We start from the raw sequence: 21,813 nt of genomic DNA, 5'->3' as shown, positions 1-21,813 counted from the left end.
GCAGGGTGCCCAGCCCCTCCTCCCCACACCGAAGCGATGTCTGGTCCTGTCCGAGTTCACCTCCTGGAGCATCCCAGGCCTGAGAGCCTCGGATGCGGAGGAACCGGCTGGACCAGGACTGTCACCCGGCGGGACTGGCTGGACCAGGACTGTCACCTATCAGAAAGGACTGTCGCCCGGCGGGACTGGCCGGACCAGGACTGTCACCTATGGAACCGGCCGGACCAGGACTGTCACCCGGCGGGACTGGCCAGATCAGGACTGTCACCTGGCGGAAGCGGCCGGACCAGGACTGTCACCTGGCAGAACTGGCTGGAGCAGGACTGTCACCTATGGAACTGGCCGGACCAGGACTGTCACCCGGCGGAACCAGCCGGACCAGGACTGTCACCTGTCGGGACTGGCCGGACCAGGACTGTCACCTGTCGGATCCGGCCGGACCAGGACTGTCACCTGTTGGATCCGGCTGGACCAGGACTGTCACCTATGGAACCAGCCGGACCAGGACTGTCACCTATCGGGACTGGCCGGACCAGGACTGTCACCTGTTGGATCCGGCCGGACCAGGACTGTCACCCGGAGGAACCAGCCAGACCAGGACTGTCACCTATGGAACTGGCCGGACCAGGACTGTCACCTGTCGGATCCGGCCGGACCAGGACTGTCACCTGGCGGATCTGGCCGGACCAGGACTGTCACCTGTCGGATCTGGCCGGACCAGGACTGTCACCTATGGAACCGGCCGGACCAGGACTGTCACCTGTTGGAACCAGCCGGACCAGGACTGTCACCTATCGGGACTGGCCGGACCAGGACTGTCACCTGTTGGAACCAGCCGGACCAGGACTGTCACCTGTTGGATCCGGCCGGACCAGGACTGTCACCTGTTGGAACCAGCCGGACCAGGACTGTCACCTGTCGGATCCGGCCGGACCAGGACTGTCACCTGTTGGATCCGGCCGGACCAGGACTGTCACCCGGCGGAACCAGCCGGACCAGGACTGTCACCTGTTGGATCCGGCCGGACCAGGACTGTCACCTGTCGGAACCAGCCGGACCAGGACTGTCACCTGTCGGATCCGGCCGGACCAGGACTGTCACCTATCGGGACTGGCCGGACCAGGACTGTCACCTGTTGGATCCGGCCGGACCAGGACTGTCACCTGTTGGATCCGGCCGGACCAGGACTGTCACCTGTCGGGACTGGCCGGACCAGGACTGTCACCTATCGGGACTGGCCGGACCAGGACTGTCACCTGTCGGATCCGGCCGGACCAGGACTGTCACCTGTCGGATCTGGCCGGACCAGGACTGTCACCTATGGAACCGGCCGGACCAGGACTGTCACCTGTTGGAACCAGCCGGACCAGGACTGTCACCTATCGGGACTGGCCGGACCAGGACTGTCACCTGTTGGAACCAGCCGGACCAGGACTGTCACCTGTTGGATCCGGCCGGACCAGGACTGTCACCTGTTGGATCCGGCCGGACCAGGACTGTCACCCGGCGGAACCAGCCGGACCAGGACTGTCACCTGTTGGATCCGGCCGGACCAGGACTGTCACCTGTCGGAACCAGCCGGACCAGGACTGTCACCTGTCGGATCCGGCCGGACCAGGACTGTCACCCGGCGGAACCAGCCGGACCAGGACTGTCACCTATCGGGACTGGCCGGACCAGGACTGTCACCTGTTGGATCCGGCCGGACCAGGACTGTCACCTGTCGGGACTGGCCGGACCAGGACTGTCACCTATCGGGACTGGCCGGACCAGGACTGTCACCTGTTGGATCCGGCCGGACCAGGACTGTCACCCGGAGGAACCAGCCAGACCAGGACTGTCACCTATGGAACCGGCCGGACCAGGACTGTCACCTGTTGGAACCAGCCGGACCAGGACTGTCACCTATCGGGACTGGCCGGACCAGGACTGTCACCTGTTGGATCCGGCCAGACCAGGACTGTCACCTGTCGGAACCGGCCGGACCAGGACTGTCACCTGTCGGATCCGGCCGGACCAGGACTGTCACCCGGCGGAACCAGCCGGACCAGGACTGTCACCTGTCGGATCTGGCCAGTCCAGGACTGTCACCTGTCGGAACCAGCCGGACCAGGACTGTCACCTCTCGGATCTGGCCAGTCCAGGACTGTCACCTGGTGGCAGCATTGCCAGGGAAGGTCGCCTGGTCCCGGCGATGCCTCCGGACCCCGCACAAGCCGGACCCGCCTCGCCCGGCCACAGCTGCCGTGCGGGCTCCCCGGGCGGGCTCCCCGGGCCACAGGCAGCCCATACGCTCAGCACTCGGGCTGGGTTTTCCTTCCAGCAGCTCCCTCTGCTTTTCCCAGCTGGAATGAGCAGAAAGATGGAACCACGGCTCTCCCCTGTCCTGGAGCCTCCGGCAGCGCTGCCTGTCCTGGCGTCAGCACTGCCAGAAACCAGACAGGCATCAGAGAGCTGAGCAGTGGAAGTCAGAACTAATTTATTTAAGAAAAAAAAACCCCAAAACTTGTCAAAAGGAGGGGGAGGCATTCGATTACAAGCTCTGGAAGCTCTTGTCAGGACAACGCCAAGGAATCAGCTTTATACAACAGAGAAAGAGAGGGGCAGCAGAGGCTATGCTCACCCCGGCCGCCAGCCCTGCCCAAGCACTCCCTGCACAGGGACACTCCAGCCCTCAGCCCCCTTCTCCCTCCACCACCATGAAAGTGCAGCAGAGAGAGGGGGGACAGGGGTGGTGGAACCTTCCCCAGACCCCCCTTCAGCTCTTGGCCTTCCCCTGCAGCCCCAAAATGTGAAGCCCCAGCGCTCATGATCCAAGTCCCTCATCCCCAGGAAGCAACGTGGTGGCGCTGAGGACAGCAAGGTTGTCACCATCAAGGCTCCCAGTACCCTCAGGTACAGCCCCAGGGGCACATCCTGGGGCAAAACCCTCCCCAAGAGCCACCTGCTACAAAGGGCTGGGCTCAGACCAAGATTCAGTGGGTGCCAGGAGCACGTCGTCCATCCTGAGCCCTCGTGGGCAGGCAGGGGGAGAGGAGGCAGGAGGGGGCTGCTGATCCCAGCGCCCCAGGGGGATGGCACTGGAGAGGCTGCTTCCCTTCCTCCTCCACGCTGGGCATGAGGAGAACCCAGCAGGACTGGGAGGGCTCCCCCGAGGGCCGGGAGCCTGTGCAGAGCCCCGGGAGCCCGGCCCAGCCCCTGCTCTCAGCCAGAGCACTCCTCTCAATATATTATTATTACTATTCTTATTATTATGTGCATCCGGGAAGGCCGAGCCCTCGTGCCTCAGCCTGCAGCTCCAGCCCTGCCCGCGCCTCGGGGTGTCCCGCGGTGTCGGGGCGACGCCAGGGCAGCGGTTTGACAGGAAAGACTGCAGCACCCCCCTCCCTCCCCAGAGCCTGGCCCAGGCCCCCGCAGGGCCCTGCCAGGACAGTCCGCACGGGTCACTCCTCGCCCTCCTCCTCGTGCTGCTGGTGGTGGTGGCTGGAGGCCGGCGGCTCCTCCAGCTCCTGCTGGTGGTGGGGGTAGTGGTGGGGCGCGGGCCCCTCGTGGGGCATGTTCTCCTCGGCGTTCAGGTACACGTTGAACAGGGCTCCCTCGTGGCTCGGCTCCTTGCCACAGGCCTGGCAGCTGCAGTGCAGGATCTTCTCCACCAGCTTGTCCACCCTGGGGATCTCCTCGTTGCCTGGGCAGTCCAGTGTCACCTGGGCAGCGGGACAAGGACGCAGCGGGTCAGTGCTCGGGCTCCCGTGGTGGGAGGTGTGACCTGCCCCAGTCCTGCAGACCTGGGGTGTTTTAGGCCAGATGTGATGGGTTTCTATCCATAGGAACAAAGCCCTGGTTGGTCTGCAAGGTGGGAGTTCTCTGGGAATGTCTTGTTCCAGACACTCAGGGAAAATCACAGAATCATCAAGGCTGGAAGAGACCTTCAAGCTCATCAAGTCAAACCATCAACCCAGCACCACTGTAGTCACCCCTAAACCATGGAATCACTGAATCAGTAAGAATGGAAAGGATCTCCATAAACATCAAGACTAACCTATGATCTGTCCCCACCTTGTCCCCCAGCCCAGAACACCGACTGCCATGTCCAGTCTTTCCTTGGACACCTCCAAGGGACAAGGATTCCACCACCTTCTTGGGGATTTTTTTCCAAAACCTAACCACGCTTTCAGTGAGTATTTTTTTTTACATCTAATCTGAACCTCCCTTGGTTCAACCTCAGGCCATTTCCTCTCCTCCTCTCACCTAAGACATGGCAGAAGAGACCAACCCCCACCTCACTCCCACCTCCTTTCAGCACTGACTCCAGCAGGACTCAGCTCCCAGGCACTGCTGGCACTGGAATATTGGTGAGACAGCAAAGGCCACCCACAGGAGGTGTCACCAAGCAGCCTGGGTAGTTTGGACTAAACTCTCATCAAATGTGACCTGGAAGGGAGGCAGAGAGCAGGGCCAGTTCCCTGGGCTCTGGGCTTCTCTTGGACCGAGGCTTTTGGCTCTGCCAGGATCGGAGGTGACACAGAACTGTGAGGTCCAGGGATGACTGGCTGTGGGAGGAGCTTCTGAACATAAAATACAGCCAGATCTCCCAAGGGGGTGCAGGCATGTGGATAAGCATAGGGACAAATAATGCAGGGAATGACAAGGGATGGTTCTGCAAATAGAGGGTAATGGATCATTCATCAGAGCTTCAGCAGCTCCTTCCACCCAGGCATCTCAGGACACGGTGCAGTCACCTGAGAGGTGCCCTGGAAGGAAACTATGGGTGGGAAAAGCCCAGAGAAGGAGAGGAACTGGCCCTGAGGAGGTGTCAGAGCTGGGGCCCCATGGAGCAGAGCAGGATACTCACGATTTCCCACATGGACTGGGCTGGCATGCAGGAGTCGCAGTGAACCAGGGACTCTGTGGACTGGGGGAAGGTGTTGGGGACGCTGTAGCTGAAGCACTGTCCCAGACAGGCCCTGCAAAGACAGCAGCAGGAGTGGGGCTCAGGGGAGGTGCTGCTCTTCCCAGCAGAGATTTGACCTTCCCCTGGGACAGAGCCAGGACACTGCGAGCGACAGTCCCCAGAGCCACTCCAGTGCCAGCAGCTGCCTCCAGCACTGGCTGGGGTAGATCTGTACCTGTTCTGGATGGATTTGGACTCGCAGCCGCTGTGCCCCACGATCTGGGTGATGTTCTTGGCCTCACACCAGGCACTCTTGTCCGGGAAGAGGGCGAGCTTGTTTATGGGCGGTGGAGCGGCCAGGAGCAGCGCTGGGAACAGGGCCCCCACCACAAACCATAACATCATGGCCAGCTCTGCCAAAATCCTACACCTGGACGCAGAAAGCAAAACGTTAGCAGCAAAGAAAACTGGCAAAGCAGCCCGTTTCTCCTACCCCCAGAAGTTCTTGGCTGTTACAAGCACAGGTCCATCGCCACGTCCCCCTCCACAGCCACTGCAGGGCCAGGACAGCTCCGGAGCACTGCCCGGGGCGTGGGACGTGCTCCTCGGCCTCCCTCCTCTTCCAAACAAGCTCTGGGCCAGGCAGATGCCTGCCTTGCTCTGTGCCTGGAACAACAGCAGGCTTTTCCTCACTTCCCACCCAAAGCTGGGCTGGGAGAAGTTCGCAAACCAAAAGTGTCACCGCCACCAGTCGAGCCAGGCTGGAGAAGTCGCACACCACAAGAATGATGTTTTTATTTGAGGAAGGAACAAGCTTTCCTGCTCCCTTTTCTCCCACCTGGGAAGCCAGAGCCGGGGCTCCTCTCCTCCTGGCAGCGTGCAGCAGATGTCGCTGCAAGGCAGCAGCACGCAGGGGCACGGGAAACCCGCAGAAAGAACAATACGACATTTATTTGTACGGAGCCACTCAAATTCTGCAAAGGGTTACTGCGAGGACGGGACAAGGGGGGACCTTGTCACACGGACAGGCTTGGAGGTCGCTGCCCACCCCCAGAGAAATCCCCACTGTCGGAATCTGAGGTGCTGATGATCCCAAAATTGTGGAAAGTCTCTGTCTGTCAGCCCTGCTGCCAAAGCAGAAGCCATAATTGGTCTGTGCTGTTTCCAGGTTGTTTATTCTGTTTATCTCTCACATGTTCTGCTGCCCTGCCCAGCTCTGTCCTGCAGGGCAGCGTGTGGGGCTCTGCCCTCAGTGGGATGTGACAAACATTAAATACCAGAAACTCCCTGGGCTGGATTTACAAGAACGTGCCAATATCTGTCACCCACGTTGGACAGTGTGTCCCCAGCCTGAACCAACAGAAAAATGCCAACACCACAGTGAGACATGGAGGGCATGAAGAAGGAGAAAAAGGACAAGGCACACCCAATTTCCTCCAGCTTGTCCCCTTTGGACCCCTCATCTAGAATCCTAAAATTTTACTTTTGCACCCGTGCCACACTTAATTATTACTGATATCAAACCCTGAGAGCTGGTAATTCATCCTGTGAGATTGAAAACTCTTTTCCATGGCCAGAGATCACAACCAGTGTCTCTGGGGCTCTGTCCAGGGGGTTCCTGACCCCTGCCAGGGTCCCAGGGCAGCCAGAGGGAAGCTCTGCATTCCCACAGCCCACGAGCTTTCCCCACTCTGCTCTCCAGCCAATTGCCTGAATTAACACTCCCAAGTTGCTGGGGAAAGGCAGATGGAAAAGCAGCACAGAAACCGGGAAGTTTTTTCCTGTGTGGGGTTTGGATGGAGTAATGGTAAAAGGCATTTATACTTCTTAAAATAATTGTTAGAACCACGTTATTTGTTATTTCCTTCTATTTATTTATCCAGACGACGATCCACAGCCCACACTGGAAAGATTCCTGTTGATTCCCATGGCTCCTGGGCCCAGCCCTCTAACACTTGCTGGGAAAGAGAGGAAAAATGCCCTGTTCCTCCAGAGTCCTCATCCACACCCTCTGGGCTGCAGGATCATCAGATTTATCTAAATTATTGAGACGACCTCCAAGCACTCAGGGATTTTAAGGTCATTATGGGATTTTGCCCTGTTATCCCTCCACTGAGCTCAATCTCCTGGATCTGAATCAGGAGACAGACCAGAAAGATTCTTCCCTGTCCTCCATCCCATGGCACACAGAGAAGAGCATCCTCATTCACAGGATCTCTGGAGGAATCTTGTGGGGTCTCTGCTAAATTTCCTCATTTTCTGGTGATACAAGAACCACAGGAATATAATGCAGCAACACCTGCAAATCCTTGGCTTCGTAATCCTCCCAGCACTTGTGGGATGTGGATCCCCTGGCTCCCTGGTGGGAATACCTGCACAAAGGAGACTTTGCAGGTGTTGGCTGGAGATAAGCAGAGGGTTTTAACTCCTGAGCATGCCCTGCCACTAATGAGAGTTGTGGGGTTAAATACATCTGTCCTGAAGAGGACTCTCATGCCTGAGGGTTTTTCCATTTCAGTGGGGGAATTCTGCAATTCCTGAAGGATGAACAAGGCTGAGTTGCACACGCAGACTCACACACACTTGGTTTGCTTTCTGAAACAAGCATCACTCATTCCTCAAATGCCAGCAGCTCTGTGCTGAGGAATCCTGCTCCCAAAGGCAAGGCCGAGATCAGAGCTGGGATGTGACCCAAAGAGCAATCACAATCCCCCAGGGAACAGCCCAAATTCCTCTGGAGTCAGCACACAAGTTCACTTCCACATGCCCCATTAGAGAGAAATGTCCTTCTTTCCTAAGAAAGGTGGGGTTTTACTGGGTTTCTGTGCCTCTCTACCCAGCTCCAAAGAGGCAGAATTCCTGTCTGTGCTGACAAGTGCTGTTTCCTGGGGTCTGTCTCCTGGAGGAAGGTGTTCCATGGAGGTGTCTGTGCTGCTCAGAGCACACCCAGTGCCGGAGGCACGAGGGATCCTCTCCAACATCTGGGCTCCCGTGAGGAAGATGAGTGGGGCTGTGCTCTGCTAAAGCACAGGGCCTGGCCTGGATTCAGGAAAGCACTTAAGCGTGTGCTGAAGCCTTCTCCTTTCCTGAGCAGGGGTGTGTTTGTGACCAGGGCCCCCACGGCCGCCGTCCCCTGTGCTGGAAGAGTGGGGAAGTGGGGAATTGCCAGCAGGGGAAGCAGGCACCCCCTTGGAGCTGGAACAGTTCCAGTGCCCCATTCCTCAGGGACCTGGCCCCCAGCACGGCTATCCCCCGCTGACCTGCAGCCTTGAACACACCACATCCCTGCACATGGTGTTTTCCTTCTCCCAGGAATGTCCTGGAACCCGCAGGGCTAACTTTTCTAGTAAGTAACGAGGTTTATGCCAGTGCCTAGGAAAACATCTGATGCAGCTGAGTTGGGGAGGGAGCCGGGGCTGGGAGCAGCGTGTCCATAGCTCGAAGCAGTCATGCGAACAGAGCTGCCACCAACACCATTCATCTGACAGCAGCCGCAGCCACGGAGACAAAAGCACCGTGGTCCTGCTCCCCCCCCGCCCGGGAAGGGAAGGGAAGGGAAAAAGGAAGACGAGGCACCCGAGCAGGTTTGCAAAAATTAAATAAAGGCATTGAGCACATTCCTCCGTGACAAGCTAAATTACACGTTGCAGCCCGAAAGGAACAAGTGTGTTCCCCGGCTGACCCGGCGGAGCAGCCGCTTCCCGGCACACAGGGGCTTCTTTCTCTCCCCCGAACCGAGGCACATTTTTTTGCCCGCTAGTCAAAGCTCTTCAAGCAGAAAGTTCAGCTCAGTTCCGGCAGAGCCACCGGCCCGTGAGGGTCTCCCCCCGCTCCCTCCGCAGGGAGCCGCACGGCAGCTTCCTCGCCATCCCTCCGGCGGCTTTGGGGGAATAAATAACTCAGCCCTGGAGCTGCACATCCCAGCTCCCGACACAAACAACTCGTGCTGAGCTCCGGAGCCCTTTTCCAGCCCTTTCCCAGCCCTTTTCCAGCCCTTTCCCAGCCCTTTCCCAGCCCTTTTCCAGCCCGTGCCCGAGGGGCTGAGGGGCAGCCGGGTCCAGGGTACCACCCCGGGGTCCCACCGACAGCTCAGCTTCCCGGCGTGGAGACCTCCTGGTCCCACCTCAGATGTTTTGTGCCACCTAGAAGAGCTCCTTCCTCCCATCCAAGCAATCCCAGCACTCTCAGGAGCCCCTCCAGCAGGATAACAGCAACGCCTGGGAGCAGCTGGGAAAATCTCCATCGTTCCATGGGCCGGAGAACAATCACTGGAATTACCTCGGAGGCCACGTTCCCACCATCCAGCCCACAGCTGTTCCCAGACATTTGGAAACCAAACACTTCTGGAGGAAAATAAAACAGATCTAATCAGTTTTACCCTCTTTTTCCAGCGGGAAGTTTACACCATAACACAAGACAAGCTTGCAGGTGGACATGGGGAATGTTTCACGAGTCGTTTAATGGGTTTGTAGGTATTCTTCTTATCCAGGATCTTGCAATTCTGCCAAATACAGAGAACCACAAACACAGGTAGGTTGTGCTCACGGCCACACACGAGGCACCGCAGGCCCTGAGAGAGAAGAGCCCCCAAAGCTTTACAAACATCACTGGGCCAAGGCTCCCAGCCCGTGAGCACAGCATGGAAACGGGGCCCACTCCGTGCTGCGGAGTGCTCTGATCCCCACCCAGGGATCCAGGATCCCCACCCAGGAATCCAGGATCCCCACCCAGGGATCTGAGATCCCTGATCCCCACACAGGGATCCAGGATCCCCACCCAGGGATCTGAGATCCCTGATCCCCACCCAGGGATCCAGGATCCCCACCCAGGGATCTGAGATCCCTGATCCCCACCCAGGGATCCAGGATCCCCACACAGGGATCCAGGATCCCCACCCAGGGACCCCTGATCCCCACCCAGGGATCCAGGATCCCCACCCAGGGATCTGAGATCCCTGATCCCCACCCAGGGATCCAGGATCCCCACCCAGGGATCTGAGATCCCTGATCCCCACCCAGGGATCCAGGATCCCCACACAGGGACCCCTGATCCCCACCCAGGGATCTGGGATCCCCACCCAGGGATCTGGGATCCCCACACAGGGGTCCCTGATCCCCACCCAGGGATCCGGGATCCCCACACAGGGATCTGAGATCCCTGATCCCCACCCAGGGATCCAGGATCCCCAGCCAGGGGTCCCTGATCCCCACCCAGGGATCCAGGATCCCCACACAGGGACCCCTGATCCCCACCCAGGGATCCGGGCCCCTCTGTGACACACGAGCTCTCAGCAGGGATGGACAAGGGGAAGGTTTCAGCTCCTGGTCTGGGCCAGAACTGGGATCCCCTCCCCTGTCCTGCCCCTGGACTCAGGGCTGTCCTTCCTGGTGCAGCCAGGCTCTGCCCTGGCTGGGCTGAGACGCCACAGTGACCCCAGGCTGGCGTGGGACAGCAGCCACAGCACCCTGTGTGCCACTGGTGCTTTGTGCTGCTTGACAAGAGCTGCCCCACGGAGCAGAGAGAGCCCAAAGATGCTCTGTGCCTCATTTTCCCTGGCTGCAGAGCAGGGCCGGGGAGCAGCGAGTGAGCTGATGGGTGCAGGGAGGTGTTTGGAGAGCCCCACTCCCCTGGAGAGAGGCGGCTGCCCGGGCAGGAGGGAGGGCTGGCTGCCAGCAGCCCTCACCCCACATTCCTGGCTGGAAGGGCTGGGAAGGCCCAGGGCAGGTGGGAGCCAGGTGGGGACAGCGTGGGGGGGAGTCACACCGGGACACGGCGCTGCAGGGCAGGGGGAGCTCTGCAGGGACTCGTGTGGGATCACCCCCGTGTGTGCAGGTGGCCAGCAGAGATCTCACCGCAGGAAATGCTGAAAGGAGAATTACTATTGAGGCACCCACGAGGATGCAAAGCCAGAGTGAAGCGTCTGCCCAGTGGCAACTGGAAAGAAACATCCCAGGAAGACCCAGGGCACGGCTCTCCTCAGGCACAGGATTAGGTCTGAACTTCTGAACACCACTGGGGACTGGCTGTTAGGAAACTGAACTCAAATAATATTTGCTTACATGGAACAAAACAACTTATAAGCCAGCATTATTAAAAGGAAAAGCTTAAATCTCAACTGCAAAGCATTGAGAAGTCACTGTGTATTGAAAAACATCTATCAAAACAACAGATGTTATTTATTACCTGTTCTTATTAAATACTTCCCCCTTTTTGAAATTTGCATTTAGCTAAAACTTTGCAATTCTGTACTGTAGTGACTGTAACAGCCCAAAAGAATCTGAGGTACGATATGGGCAGGGCAGAGGGAAGAGAACTCTGCACTGAGAATGTCTGGAGGTAATTCTTCAGGACAGCGGGACACAAGAGTGCTTAACTGAGCACAGAAATCTCTCCTGAGCTCAGAGCTCCAGTCCTGCTTCACTGAGCTGCAAAATCTGGGGAGAAATTACAAAAAAATAAACAGGGAACTACCACAGGAAGACATTTGATATTTAACAACCACAAGAATCCCTCCTAAGAACTGTTTGATAGTGGAGCAAAAGCTGTGTCGTTTCTCACTGAGGACCTGGCCGTGTCTGCTCCTTTCAGAAGCAGATGTTAGAGCTTCCCTTTCTGTAACAGATTAATTTCCACGCAAGCATGGTTGGGCAAATCGCAGAAATAAAGCAGAAATAAAGAAAAGCAGTGCAGCATTTTCAAAGCTCTCTGCCCTTCCCACGTTGGCCAGAATGTGAAAAGGTGTTGGTACATTGGGAGTTTCAATCTGGCTTCTCAACCATGCACTGAGCACTTGGGAAACTCATTCTTTGCAGCTGGAAAAATAAAAAAATCCAAGATGCTTTAGCTACAGCAGGCATTGGAAAGCTACCTCTGGACTTGGGCTTAGGATGGGTCCTGAAGGAGCTCTGCTGGAAAATGGACCCACTAATGGCCTGTAGAAGAGGTGAGAGTCATATAAACAGTTTCTGGCCATTTATTTCAATTGCTCGATTTCTTCAGCATTAAGAACAATCACAGCCAGGAAAATGCATCGACCTAAAGCTCAGGAACACATCCTGGCCCCACACCTCCACTGCCCCTCTCCTGAAGCACGTGGGGCTCTGCAGCCCCCAAGAGCAGCTGGAAGAGCAGGATGAGAGCAAGGATCAACTTTGTGAGAGCTGGAAACCAGCCTGGGAGCAGCTCAGCTTTGTGGGGAGCTGGAAAAGCAGCCTGGGACCAGATCAGCTTTGTGGGGAATCTGGAAACCCAGCCTGGGACCAGATCAGCTGCGTAGGGAGCTGAAACCCAGCCTGGGACCAGATCAGCTGTGTAGGGAGCTGAAAACCAGCCTGGGAGCAGATCAGCTTTGTGGGGATCTGGAAACCCAGCCTGGGAGCAGCTCAGCTTTGTGGGAGCTGGAAACCCAGCCTGGGAGCAGCTCAGCTTTGTGGGGATCTGGAAACCAGCCTGGGAGCAGCTCAGCTTTGTGGGAGCTGGAAACCCAGCCTGGGAGCAGCTCAGCTTTGTGGGAGCTGGAAACCCAGCCTGGGAGCAGCTCAGCTTTGTGGGGATCTGGAAACCCAGCCTGGGAGCAGCTCAGCTTTGTGGGGATCTGGAAACCCAGCCTGGGACCAGATCAGCTTTGTGGGAGCTGGAAAACCCAGCCTGGGAGCAGCTCAGCTTTGTGGGGAATCTGGAAACCCAGCCTGGGACCAACCAGATCAGCTTTGTGGGAGCTGGAAAACCCAGCCTGGGAGCAGATCAGCTTTGTGGGGAGCTGGAAACCCAGCCTGGGACCAGATCAACTGTGTAGGGAGCTGGAAAACCCAGCCTGGGAGCAGATCAGCTTTGTGGGGAGCTGGAAACCAGCCTGGGAGCAGATCAGCTTTGTGGGGATCTGGAAACCCAGCCTGGGAGCAGCTCAGCTTTGTGGGGATCTGGAAACCCAGCCTGGGAGCAGCTCAGCTTTGTGGGAGCTGGAAACCCATCCTGGGACCAGCTCAGCTTTGTGGGGATCTGGAAACCCAGCCTGGGACCAGCTCAGCTTTGTGGGATCTGGAAACCCAGCCTGGGAGCAGCTCAGCAGCGGCTCTGGGGAGCAGCGGGCTGGGGAGCCGCAGCTCACTGGGCAGAGGGTCCCGGCTCTGGCCAAGCCCTGCACGGGCCAGGACCGGTGTGGAGCCGTGCCCGGCCCCGGTGCAGCCGATCCGAGCGCCGGGAGCTCCCCAGCACAGCTGGGAGCCGCGTTCCAGCCCGCGGCTCGCTCGCATGCCCGGACCTGAGCGGGGCTCGGCTGCCTCTGCTTTTCCCTGGAGCTGCTGTTTCCCACACGGCCGCGGAGCCGAGGGAGCCAGCCTGGGGCCGAGGGGCGTGCGGGAGGACGGTGGGTGTCCCCCAGCTCCTCGGAAACCCCAGGGATGGCAGCGACCGTGCTGCTCTCTCCAGCGCTGTCCCTGCGCCCTGCCAGCCGCAGTTTCCCACCCAGCGTGGACGGGGGATCTCCTCCTCCTCCTCCAGCACAGAACCCCCATCGGGAGCCCGAGCAGCCCCCGAGCACCGGGCTCGGTCACTCGGGCTGCCCCGCGGCCGCGGCCGCTCCGTCCTCCGGCAGCGGAGCCCGCGGGGGCTCCCGGAGCCGCTGGATGCCCGGAGCCGCTGGATGCCCGGCCGGGAGCCGCTGGATGCCCGGCCAGGAGCCGCTGGATTTCCCGGCCAGGAGCCGCTGGATTTCCCGGCCCGGAGCCGCTGGATGCCCGGAGCCGCTGGATGTCCGGCCGGGAGCCGCTGGATTCCCGGAGCCGCTGGATTCCCGGAGCCGGTGGATGCCCGGAGCCGGTGGATGCCCGGAGCCGCTGGATGCCCGGAGCCGCTGGATTTCCCGGCCGGGAGCCGCGGGCAGGCACCGGGCGCTGCCCCGGCACAGCTTCACCCGGCAGGGCCCGCTCTGCTTTCACTCCGAGTGAGGTAAACTGGGACCGGCTCCTCCAAATGACTCCACTGGTGCAAATGAGATCAGAATCTGGCACCGCTCGTCTTACTCAAAACAAGCCTAACTGGAACCAGATAAAACCAGTTCCAGTGCAGAGTGGCCACCGGGATGATGATTTTTTTAATTCCTGCAGGCAGCGAGGGGAGCTGTCTCGGATGCCAACCGCGCTGGCTTTCGCCTGGCTCGGTCATTCATTACCAAACTTGCATAAAAACCCAGCGCAGCGGGGTTGCGCCTGCAGGATCAGGTTCCCAGCTGCTGGGGCAAGAAGGGGAAAGAGGAAAGCAGGAAAGAGCTTGTGGATGGAGCTATGGGTCTTTCAGGATCCTCCCTGCTGTCTCCCTCTCCCTTCGTACCCATTCAGGCCATATCTTGGTCACAGCAGCAGAAATTCACTGCCCTGATGTGGTTTTGCCCTCTTTTACTCTCTGCTTCACACCACACGAGCCTCCTCAGTTCTGATGGCACTGGTTTTTTCCAGTGTCTGTGTTATTTACCCATGGCACTGGCCAAAGAAGAAAAACCCATGGAAGTGCAAGGCCAGAGGGGTCTGCAGGTAATGTAACAGCCCACGGCCCAGCTGGCATTTTCAGTGGCTACCAGGGCTGAGCTCACACTCGACATTTAGACCGTTTCTGCTAAAACTGCAGGACTGGGCCCACAAAGAAATCCCACTGTGACCCGAACAGCACTCCCTTCGCCCTCTGGACAGGTTGCCTGGGCTCTGTGTCAGAGAAGAAGAGGCTTAAACCACCTCTAGGAGTGACTGGAGCAAGGGCTCCATGCTGACGCCGTGTCCAAGGCTCAGCTCCACAGAGCTGCAATCCTGGCTGGAGTGGGGCAGCAGCCCAGCCCAGCCCCACAGCTGCTGCTCTGGGTGCTGGGCTGTTCCCTTCCCACCCTCGGTGCTAATTTATGTCCAGGAAAGCCCTGGCCCCCACGGCCCTCCCTCCCTAAACAGCCCTGCACGAGAAACAAAGGCCTGGAGAGCAGCAAGCACAGCCCTGCCAGGGCTAACAGAGGACAGACCACCCCTCGCTCTCACTCCTGAACTCCCCCAGAAGGACAAGTTTTTCAGCTGTTCAGGTTTTTAAGAGTCTGATTTGAGCGGGTGTGAAGTTTGCCCTCGGCCGTGCTGGACCCCTGCGCTCCTTGCTTTGTCACGGGGATCTCCGAGCCCTGCAACCACAGAGGAGCGTGGTTTTTTCCAGCAGGCTACAAAACAAAAAGAGCAGGAGCAAGGCCCAAGGACGGAGCAAGAGCCTGGCTCTGCCTGCCCCGTGGTCGGATATGGGATCTGGCAGAGGAACTGCTGAAGCTTTAATGGGACCAGCGCGGAGTTTGGGCAGGAATAACTGCCCAGGAGTTTCCTCTGCTCCTCGGGCAGGCTTCCCGTGGCTGCACCAGCTCAATCCAACCTCGGCAATGCCGACGCACGCCGCAAGCAAAGCCACTCCAACACGGGCAGCTCTTCAAGGCTCCTCAAAAAGCACTTTGGCTCAGGGCCCGATCCTGCACCTCCAGAGCACCCAAATTCCCTCCAGCTCCAGTGTTTTCCTTGCTCCGGAAAGACGAGCGGGCACTTGGGAAGACTTTGCTCGTTTGCCCTTTTTGTGAGACCGCAAACTCCCCGGGCTGGAATTCAGCGCCGGGAGGTCACGCCAAGAGCCCGGATTCTTCTCAGGGCTGTTTGCAAACATTTGGGATTTTTATACTGAAGGCAAATTCCATTTCCCATCCTGCGGTTTGCAAATTTGAGGAGAGCAGCCTTTTACGAGATGGGAGACTGCCTTCAAAAGGCAGGAGTGCCCAGTGTATGCAGCTGATTTTTGGCTGCTTGGACATTGCAAAGAAGGCGCTGAGTTCTTCAGTTAAAAATACAAGGGAAAATCTGGGTCTCTCCATATCACTAGGACCTTTCCCACTTGTTTCAGCAGGGTTCCGATTTTTCCCAAAAAAGCCCACATGGAAAAGCTACCGTGTCCTAAATCCACAAATGTTTCACACAGCCTGAATTTTTAATTTGATGGGGTTAATCCTATATGTAAAAACTGTGGAGCAGAGTGGAGCGGAGCAGAATTTGCTGGTGCCCTCGTAAGAGAAATGTTAATAAGCAATAAGGGATTGTCCAGATCAACTTTAATGCAGCCCGAAAGCAAGCTAAAGCATGTTCTGTTCCCGAAACACCTACCAGAGGAAAAGACAAATCCCCACTGATCTTAAAATGCAGAGACTATTGTATGGAACAAATAAAAATTGCTGCAAATACTGAGACAAATTGAAATGCTATGTTGGGGTTCAAAAAACAGGTAGGAATATATTGGATATCAGCTTTACAGTAAATGCCTAGAGTATTTCCATGAAACAAGGATGTAAATTAATCCCCGGGATGAACTTTTCAAGGAACAAAAGTTTACTGCTTTGCCATCGGGAAAACTTCTTTCTTTTATGATCGTTCAACTACCCTGCGTCCGCTGGTGGTGTGGTTAATCGATACTGAGCGTTCCCGTTCTTCTCCCGGCACTTTTGTTTCAAACAGGGATGGGAAGGAGGGAAGGAGGGAAGGAGGGAAGGAGGGAAGGAGGGAAGGAGGAAGGAGGGAAGGAGGGAAGGAGGGAAGGAGGAAGGAGGGAAGGATTCTGTACCACAGATGTGCGACCGGCACAGCGCGGCTCCCCGGCTCCCAGGCTTTTATTCTCCTCGAGCTAAAGCGGCGGTGCAAACAGTTTAACGATTGCAGAGCAGATCCCCCCCAAGTCCGCCTCATCTGCAACCCATTTCTGCCCGCGGCAACATCCTCATCCTCCCGGCCATCCATCACCGGCGCGGGGGGAGAAGAGAAGCGGGAGGAAAAGAGACGGAAAATCTGGTGCGGGGCAACAGCAGCAGGTTCGGGGCGGGGGCGGGCGGCGCACAAAGCCAAGGGCTACTCACCAGCCAGGCGACGGCGGGCGCTTCCCATGGGGTCCGGGGCCCGGCGGTGCCCGGCGGCTGCCGCATCCCCGGCGCGGCGGGGCGGCCCCGGAGGAGGCGCGGGGCGGGCGGGCGCTGCCGCCTCCTCCCCCCGGTGCCGGGCTCCGGGCGGTGCCGCCGGCCCCGCCGCTCGCGATTGCACAATCGGGCCGGGAAGGGAGAGGAGGGGACAGGAGGGAGGGCGGGAGGAGGGAGCGGCGGCGGCAGCGCCCGCCCGCCCCGCCGGGCTGCGGGAGCGCCGGGAGCCCCCCGGACCCGGGCACGGAGCTCAGCCGCCGGCCCGGGCCGCGGAACCCCCGGCAGGTCTCGAGCTAACGGGGAGAGCCCGCTGCAAACGCCCGGCCGCAAAGCGAGGGGGCTCTCCCGGCCAGGAGAGCCGAAGGGAATGTCCCAGCACTTGCTCCCGCGGTGGCAGAAGCAGTCTGGATTGGGCTCACCGAACGCCGACAACTCTTATTTAAACATAATCCGTGATAGACAGTCCGTGGGGCAGAGTCCTGGCTGCAGAAAAGACTTCGGGATAGTTCTCCAGCACTAGACACGACGGTTTTCTTTTTTGCCTTTCCTTTATTTCACCTTCCCCTTTCTCCTATTTTTCTCTTTTTTCTTCCCCTTTTTCCCTTTCCCATTAAAAACAGCCAAATCCCACCCCAGTGAAGCCCCATTCACGGCTATCTTTCAGATGGGATAATTGCTGGAGACCGAAGGTTTCTGTTAAGGCACAATTAATCTAAAGAGGCCCCCACATTAAACACTCCCCAGATCGAAAGATACCTGCCAGGCTTGGCTGGGTTTTGTTGGCTGCTGCTGGTGCGAGGATTTGCATAGAGATCAGAGAAGCAGGAAGGGGAGATGGCAAGAAGCAGCAGCTGTGCTGGCAGAATGCTGGCAGTGCCCTGGCAGCAGCTGTGGGGAGAGGCTCTGGGGCTGGGTGTTTGCTGGAGGAGGCTGCAGGCTGCCATGAAGGAATGGTTTCCTGCTGCCCGGTTCCTTCCAGCTCCAGGATAACAGGATTTGTAAACAGGCTGGCAAAACTCTGCTTCCAACATCACTTCTTATCCTGCTAAGTGCAACCTACCCCAAACTGTACTGCACTGCACTGCTCAGCTCCAAAAGGGCCAGCAAGAGGAACAGCCTCTAGCCATGACCACGCACCCAACAGGAGCCAAAAACCTGTTTTCCCAGCATTTTCACCCACTGGAGAACCCAGGCCTTGGAGCAATGCTCTACCTGCTCCCCATGGCCAGCATGACCAGCAGTAAACTCCTGCCTAGGAGGCTACTTTATTCTGAATAATATGAGTGAAATAAGAGACATCTAGCAAGTTCTCACAAGGAGAAGTAAGATGTAGATGCAGCCAGCTACGCAGCAACAGACCAAGGACATCATGGTGAAGTTCAGCTGAGTGTTTGGGGTCCATGGTTCAGTATTTGGATGGGATTTGTGGGATCCTCAGCACTGGGGTGTGATTGCTCTGCAAGGAGCTGTGAGCCAGCCTGCAGTTCATTCACTGCTTCCTACTATTCATCCCTGTTCCAGTTCTGTAAACAGCATGAAAGGGAAGCAGCAGTCTGTGGATCTGGGGGTGGGGAGGCAGGAGGAGCAGGGTTCAGGTTTTCTGGTGTCAGGAGGAACAAGCAGAGGTGCTGTAGGACAGAGCGGCTTGGCTGGGGGATGAAAGAAGCTGCTGAAAGGCTGTCAAAGCCCTGGGCCAAGACTTTTTCCCTTCTCCTTGGCAATGTGATATCACAGCCAGAAGCAGGAGTGATGACCTGATGCCTGCAGATGTCATTTGGACAGACTGAGGCACAGAGCTGCTCTGCAGGAGGGAAAGGAGCCGAGCTCAGCAGCCAGCCCCTCTTCCCTTCCTCCAGCGTCAGAATCTGAGCTATTGATGATTCTGAGATTGTGGAAAGTCTCTGTCTGTCAGCCCCCTGCCAAAGCAGAAGCCAGAATTGGTCTGTGCTGGTTTCCAGGTTGTTTATTCTGTTTATCTCTCACATGTTCTGCTGCCCTGCCCAGCTCTGTCCTGCAGGGCAGCGTGTGGGGCTCTGCCCTCAGTGGGATGTGACAAACATTAAATACCAGAAACTCCCTGGGCTGGATTTACAAGAACGTGCCAATATCTGTCACCTACGTTGGACAGTGTGTCCCCAGCCTGAACCAACAGAAAAATGCCAACACCACAGTGAGACATGGAGGACATGAAGAAGGAGAAAAAGGACAAGGCACACCCAATTTCCTCCATCTTGTGCCCTTTGGACCCCTCATCTAGAATCCTAAAATTTTACTTTTGCACCTGTGCCACACTTAATTATTACTGATATCAAACACTCAGAGCTGGTAATTCATCCTGTGAGATTGAAAACTCTTTTCCATGGACAGAGATCACAGCCAGTGTCTCTGGGGGCTCTGTCCAGGGGGTTCCTGACCCCTGCCAGGGTCCCAGGGCAGCCAGAGGGAAGCTCTGCATTCCCACACTTCAGCAGCAGCTTTAGGCTCTTGCTCCACACATCACCCCCTTGTTCACCAGCTCCCACTCCCCAGAGGCTCAGGGGAGTTTGCTGCCTGCCCCAGACAGCGATGCCACAGCACAGTGATGCTTTCCCACGGTGTGGAGCGTGACACAGCTCCTCACTCTGCCCTCAACAGCAGCCCACTGCATCCTGGTTTTCCACCAGGTGCACACAGGATGTGTGTACAGGATGTTTTGTGCCCAAAACATCCACACCCCCCCCCAACACACACACACCTTCCCCTCAGCCCTTTCCCTGTTGCTGGATCACCAAGGCTCTGCCCTGGGACACAGCAGAAGCCCAGGCTGTCCCTCCTCACCCACTGTTGCTGTTTTGGGCTGCTGACAAACACCCACAGCGCCGGGGGCTCCCCGCTTGTCAGGACAGGACCCGGCACTGTGGGCGTGAGAATTAAAAGGGTGTATTTGTAAGATAAAATAAAATGATTCCTTTTATTTGTGTCAGTGCAGAGCCCAAAACTCCCTGCCTGCCCACAGTGGGATGCTAGGAAACACACGGGGGGGAAGGTGGGTGGGAAATGAGCAGTGTGTGTGCCAAGAAGGGCTGCAGGGAGCAGTGTGGGGAGAGTGGCCCTGCACATATCCCACAGCATTCCACCTCCTCCCCCACTGGCGCTTTGTTCACTATCCCTGAGAGAAACCTTGGCGTCCAAGGAAGGGCTCTCAGGGGACAAAGCCCCTGGCATGACCCAGGAGGGGTTTGGGCCTGATGTCTGGGTCTGCCATGGAGCGCCCTGGCCACGTCAGACCAGCTCCTTCCACCTCTGCACCTGATCTGCAATGGGAGCAGAGCGGCCCCGCGGCTCCCTGCAACAGGCAGCTTTTATCAGCTCCCTTCTGAGGGGGCTGGATCAGAGCTGACCAAGGCCAGGCTGGACAGGGCTTGGAGCAGGCTGAGTTAGTGCCAGCGGCCTCCCTGCCCTTGGCAGGGGCTGGAGCAAGATGATCCTAAAGGTCTGTGCCAACCCAAGCCAATCTGTGATTCCATCTCCTGATTCTCTCAGCAGACCATCACCTGCTGGGGCTAAACTCCAACTTTTTGGCTCCTAAATAAGCCAGAAGAAATCTCCAAGATACCAGGACCCCAGACTGCTGTCTGTAAGGGCACACACACCCTGGGTGAATGGAGCAGCACTCGTGCCAAAGAGAGACACAAAGATTTAACAACTGAAAAAGGTGAGGGATGATTTCCCATCTCCACCTCGGGTAGGTGGAGGGAGGGGACAGGGTGGCAGGAAGGGTGCCAGGACCACATCCTCTCACTGCTGCTAGCACAAACTCATATCTGTGCAGCTCCAGCGCCCGGGCCAAGGGTGAATCCAACCTCACACACACGGTTCTTGCTTCCTGAGAGTCCCCCAAAGCATGGGGCACAGCAGCCCCTCAGTGCCCCTTCAGACCCCCAGAGCACTCACTGAGCTTCACACCCTGCATGGAGGCCAGGAGAGGCTGGAGGGGAGCAATCTGGAGCAGCAGCCTCCATCAGGTTTAGGAGCCCAGACTGGAGCTCTGCGCTGTGCAGGCAAAGAGGAAGGGCAGGAAGAGTCCTGGAGGAATCTGGCTGGCTCGTTGGACTGCCAGGCGAGGCCTGGGGACAGCCCTGGCTGGCAGGGACTGCTCGGGAGAGAAGGAAAGGATTTCTCACAGAGCCCACCAGCGAACATCTGGGCTCAGCAAACGCTGGAATGCGCCGGGCAGCGGGTGCTCCTCTCCTCCCCGGGCCGGGAATGCTCCCGCAGCTCTGCCGAGCAGCTGCTTCCCCTCATCCCACCAGCCCTGCCTTCCTCGGGGCTGCCGGAGGGTCCCGCTCCCTGCCCTTGGTCACTGGGACCAGTGGCTTCTCTGCAGTGCCGTGCCAGCGCGTCCTGGGGCCCGGGGCAGCGGTAAAAACGTTCTCCTCCATCCCTGAGCAAGTGCCAGGGTGTTTGATCTCTGCATTTCCCACCCTGCCAGTCGCTCCCCACTCCCAGGCCCCTCCCTCCCTCCCTCCCTCCCTCCATCCATCCATCCCTCCATCCATCCATCCATCCCTCCCTCCCTCCCTCCATCTATCCATCCATCCATCCATCCATCCCTCCCTCCATCCATCCATCCATCCATCCCTCCCTCCATCCATCCATCCCTCCATCTATCCATCCATCCATCCCTCCCTCCATCCATCCATCCATCCATCCATCCATCCCTCCATCCATCCATCCATCCATCCCTCCCTCCCTCCCTCCATCTATCCATCCATCCATCCATCCATCCATCCATCCCTCCCTCCATCCATCCATCCATCCATCCATCCCTCCCTCCCTCCATCCATCCCTCCCTCCCTCCATCCCTCCCTCCATCCATCCATCCCTCCCTCCCTCCCTCCATCTATCCATCCATCCATCCATCCATCCATCCATCCCTCCCTCCATCCATCCATCCATCCATCCATCCCTCCCTCCCTCC

At 57.9% G+C, this 21,813-nt stretch overlaps 1 protein-coding gene across 1 annotated transcript; it reads right to left on the bottom strand.

Moving 5' to 3' along the window:
- Positions 1-2,462: 2,462 nt before the first annotated feature.
- On the bottom strand, positions 2,463-16,893 carry NBL1 (NBL1, DAN family BMP antagonist). Its single transcript, XM_021533804.3, has 4 exons — positions 16,797-16,893; positions 5,127-5,321; positions 4,853-4,964; positions 2,463-3,704 (listed from the first exon to the last, which is right to left on the bottom strand). The coding sequence occupies exons 2-4, from the start codon at positions 5,294-5,296 to the stop codon at positions 3,444-3,446; spliced, it is 543 nt and encodes a 180-aa protein (XP_021389479.2). The 5' UTR covers positions 5,297-5,321; positions 16,797-16,893; the 3' UTR covers positions 2,463-3,443.
- Between the last annotated feature and the right edge of the window lie 4,920 nt (positions 16,894-21,813).

This window comes from Lonchura striata, chromosome 24 (genome assembly GCF_046129695.1).
Source record: "Lonchura striata isolate bLonStr1 chromosome 24, bLonStr1.mat, whole genome shotgun sequence".
In the NCBI taxonomy this organism is placed as follows: Eukaryota; Metazoa; Chordata; class Aves; order Passeriformes; family Estrildidae; genus Lonchura; species Lonchura striata.
Note: the sequence above shows the minus strand (reverse complement) of the source record. Positions and strands in the feature narration are given on the sequence as shown.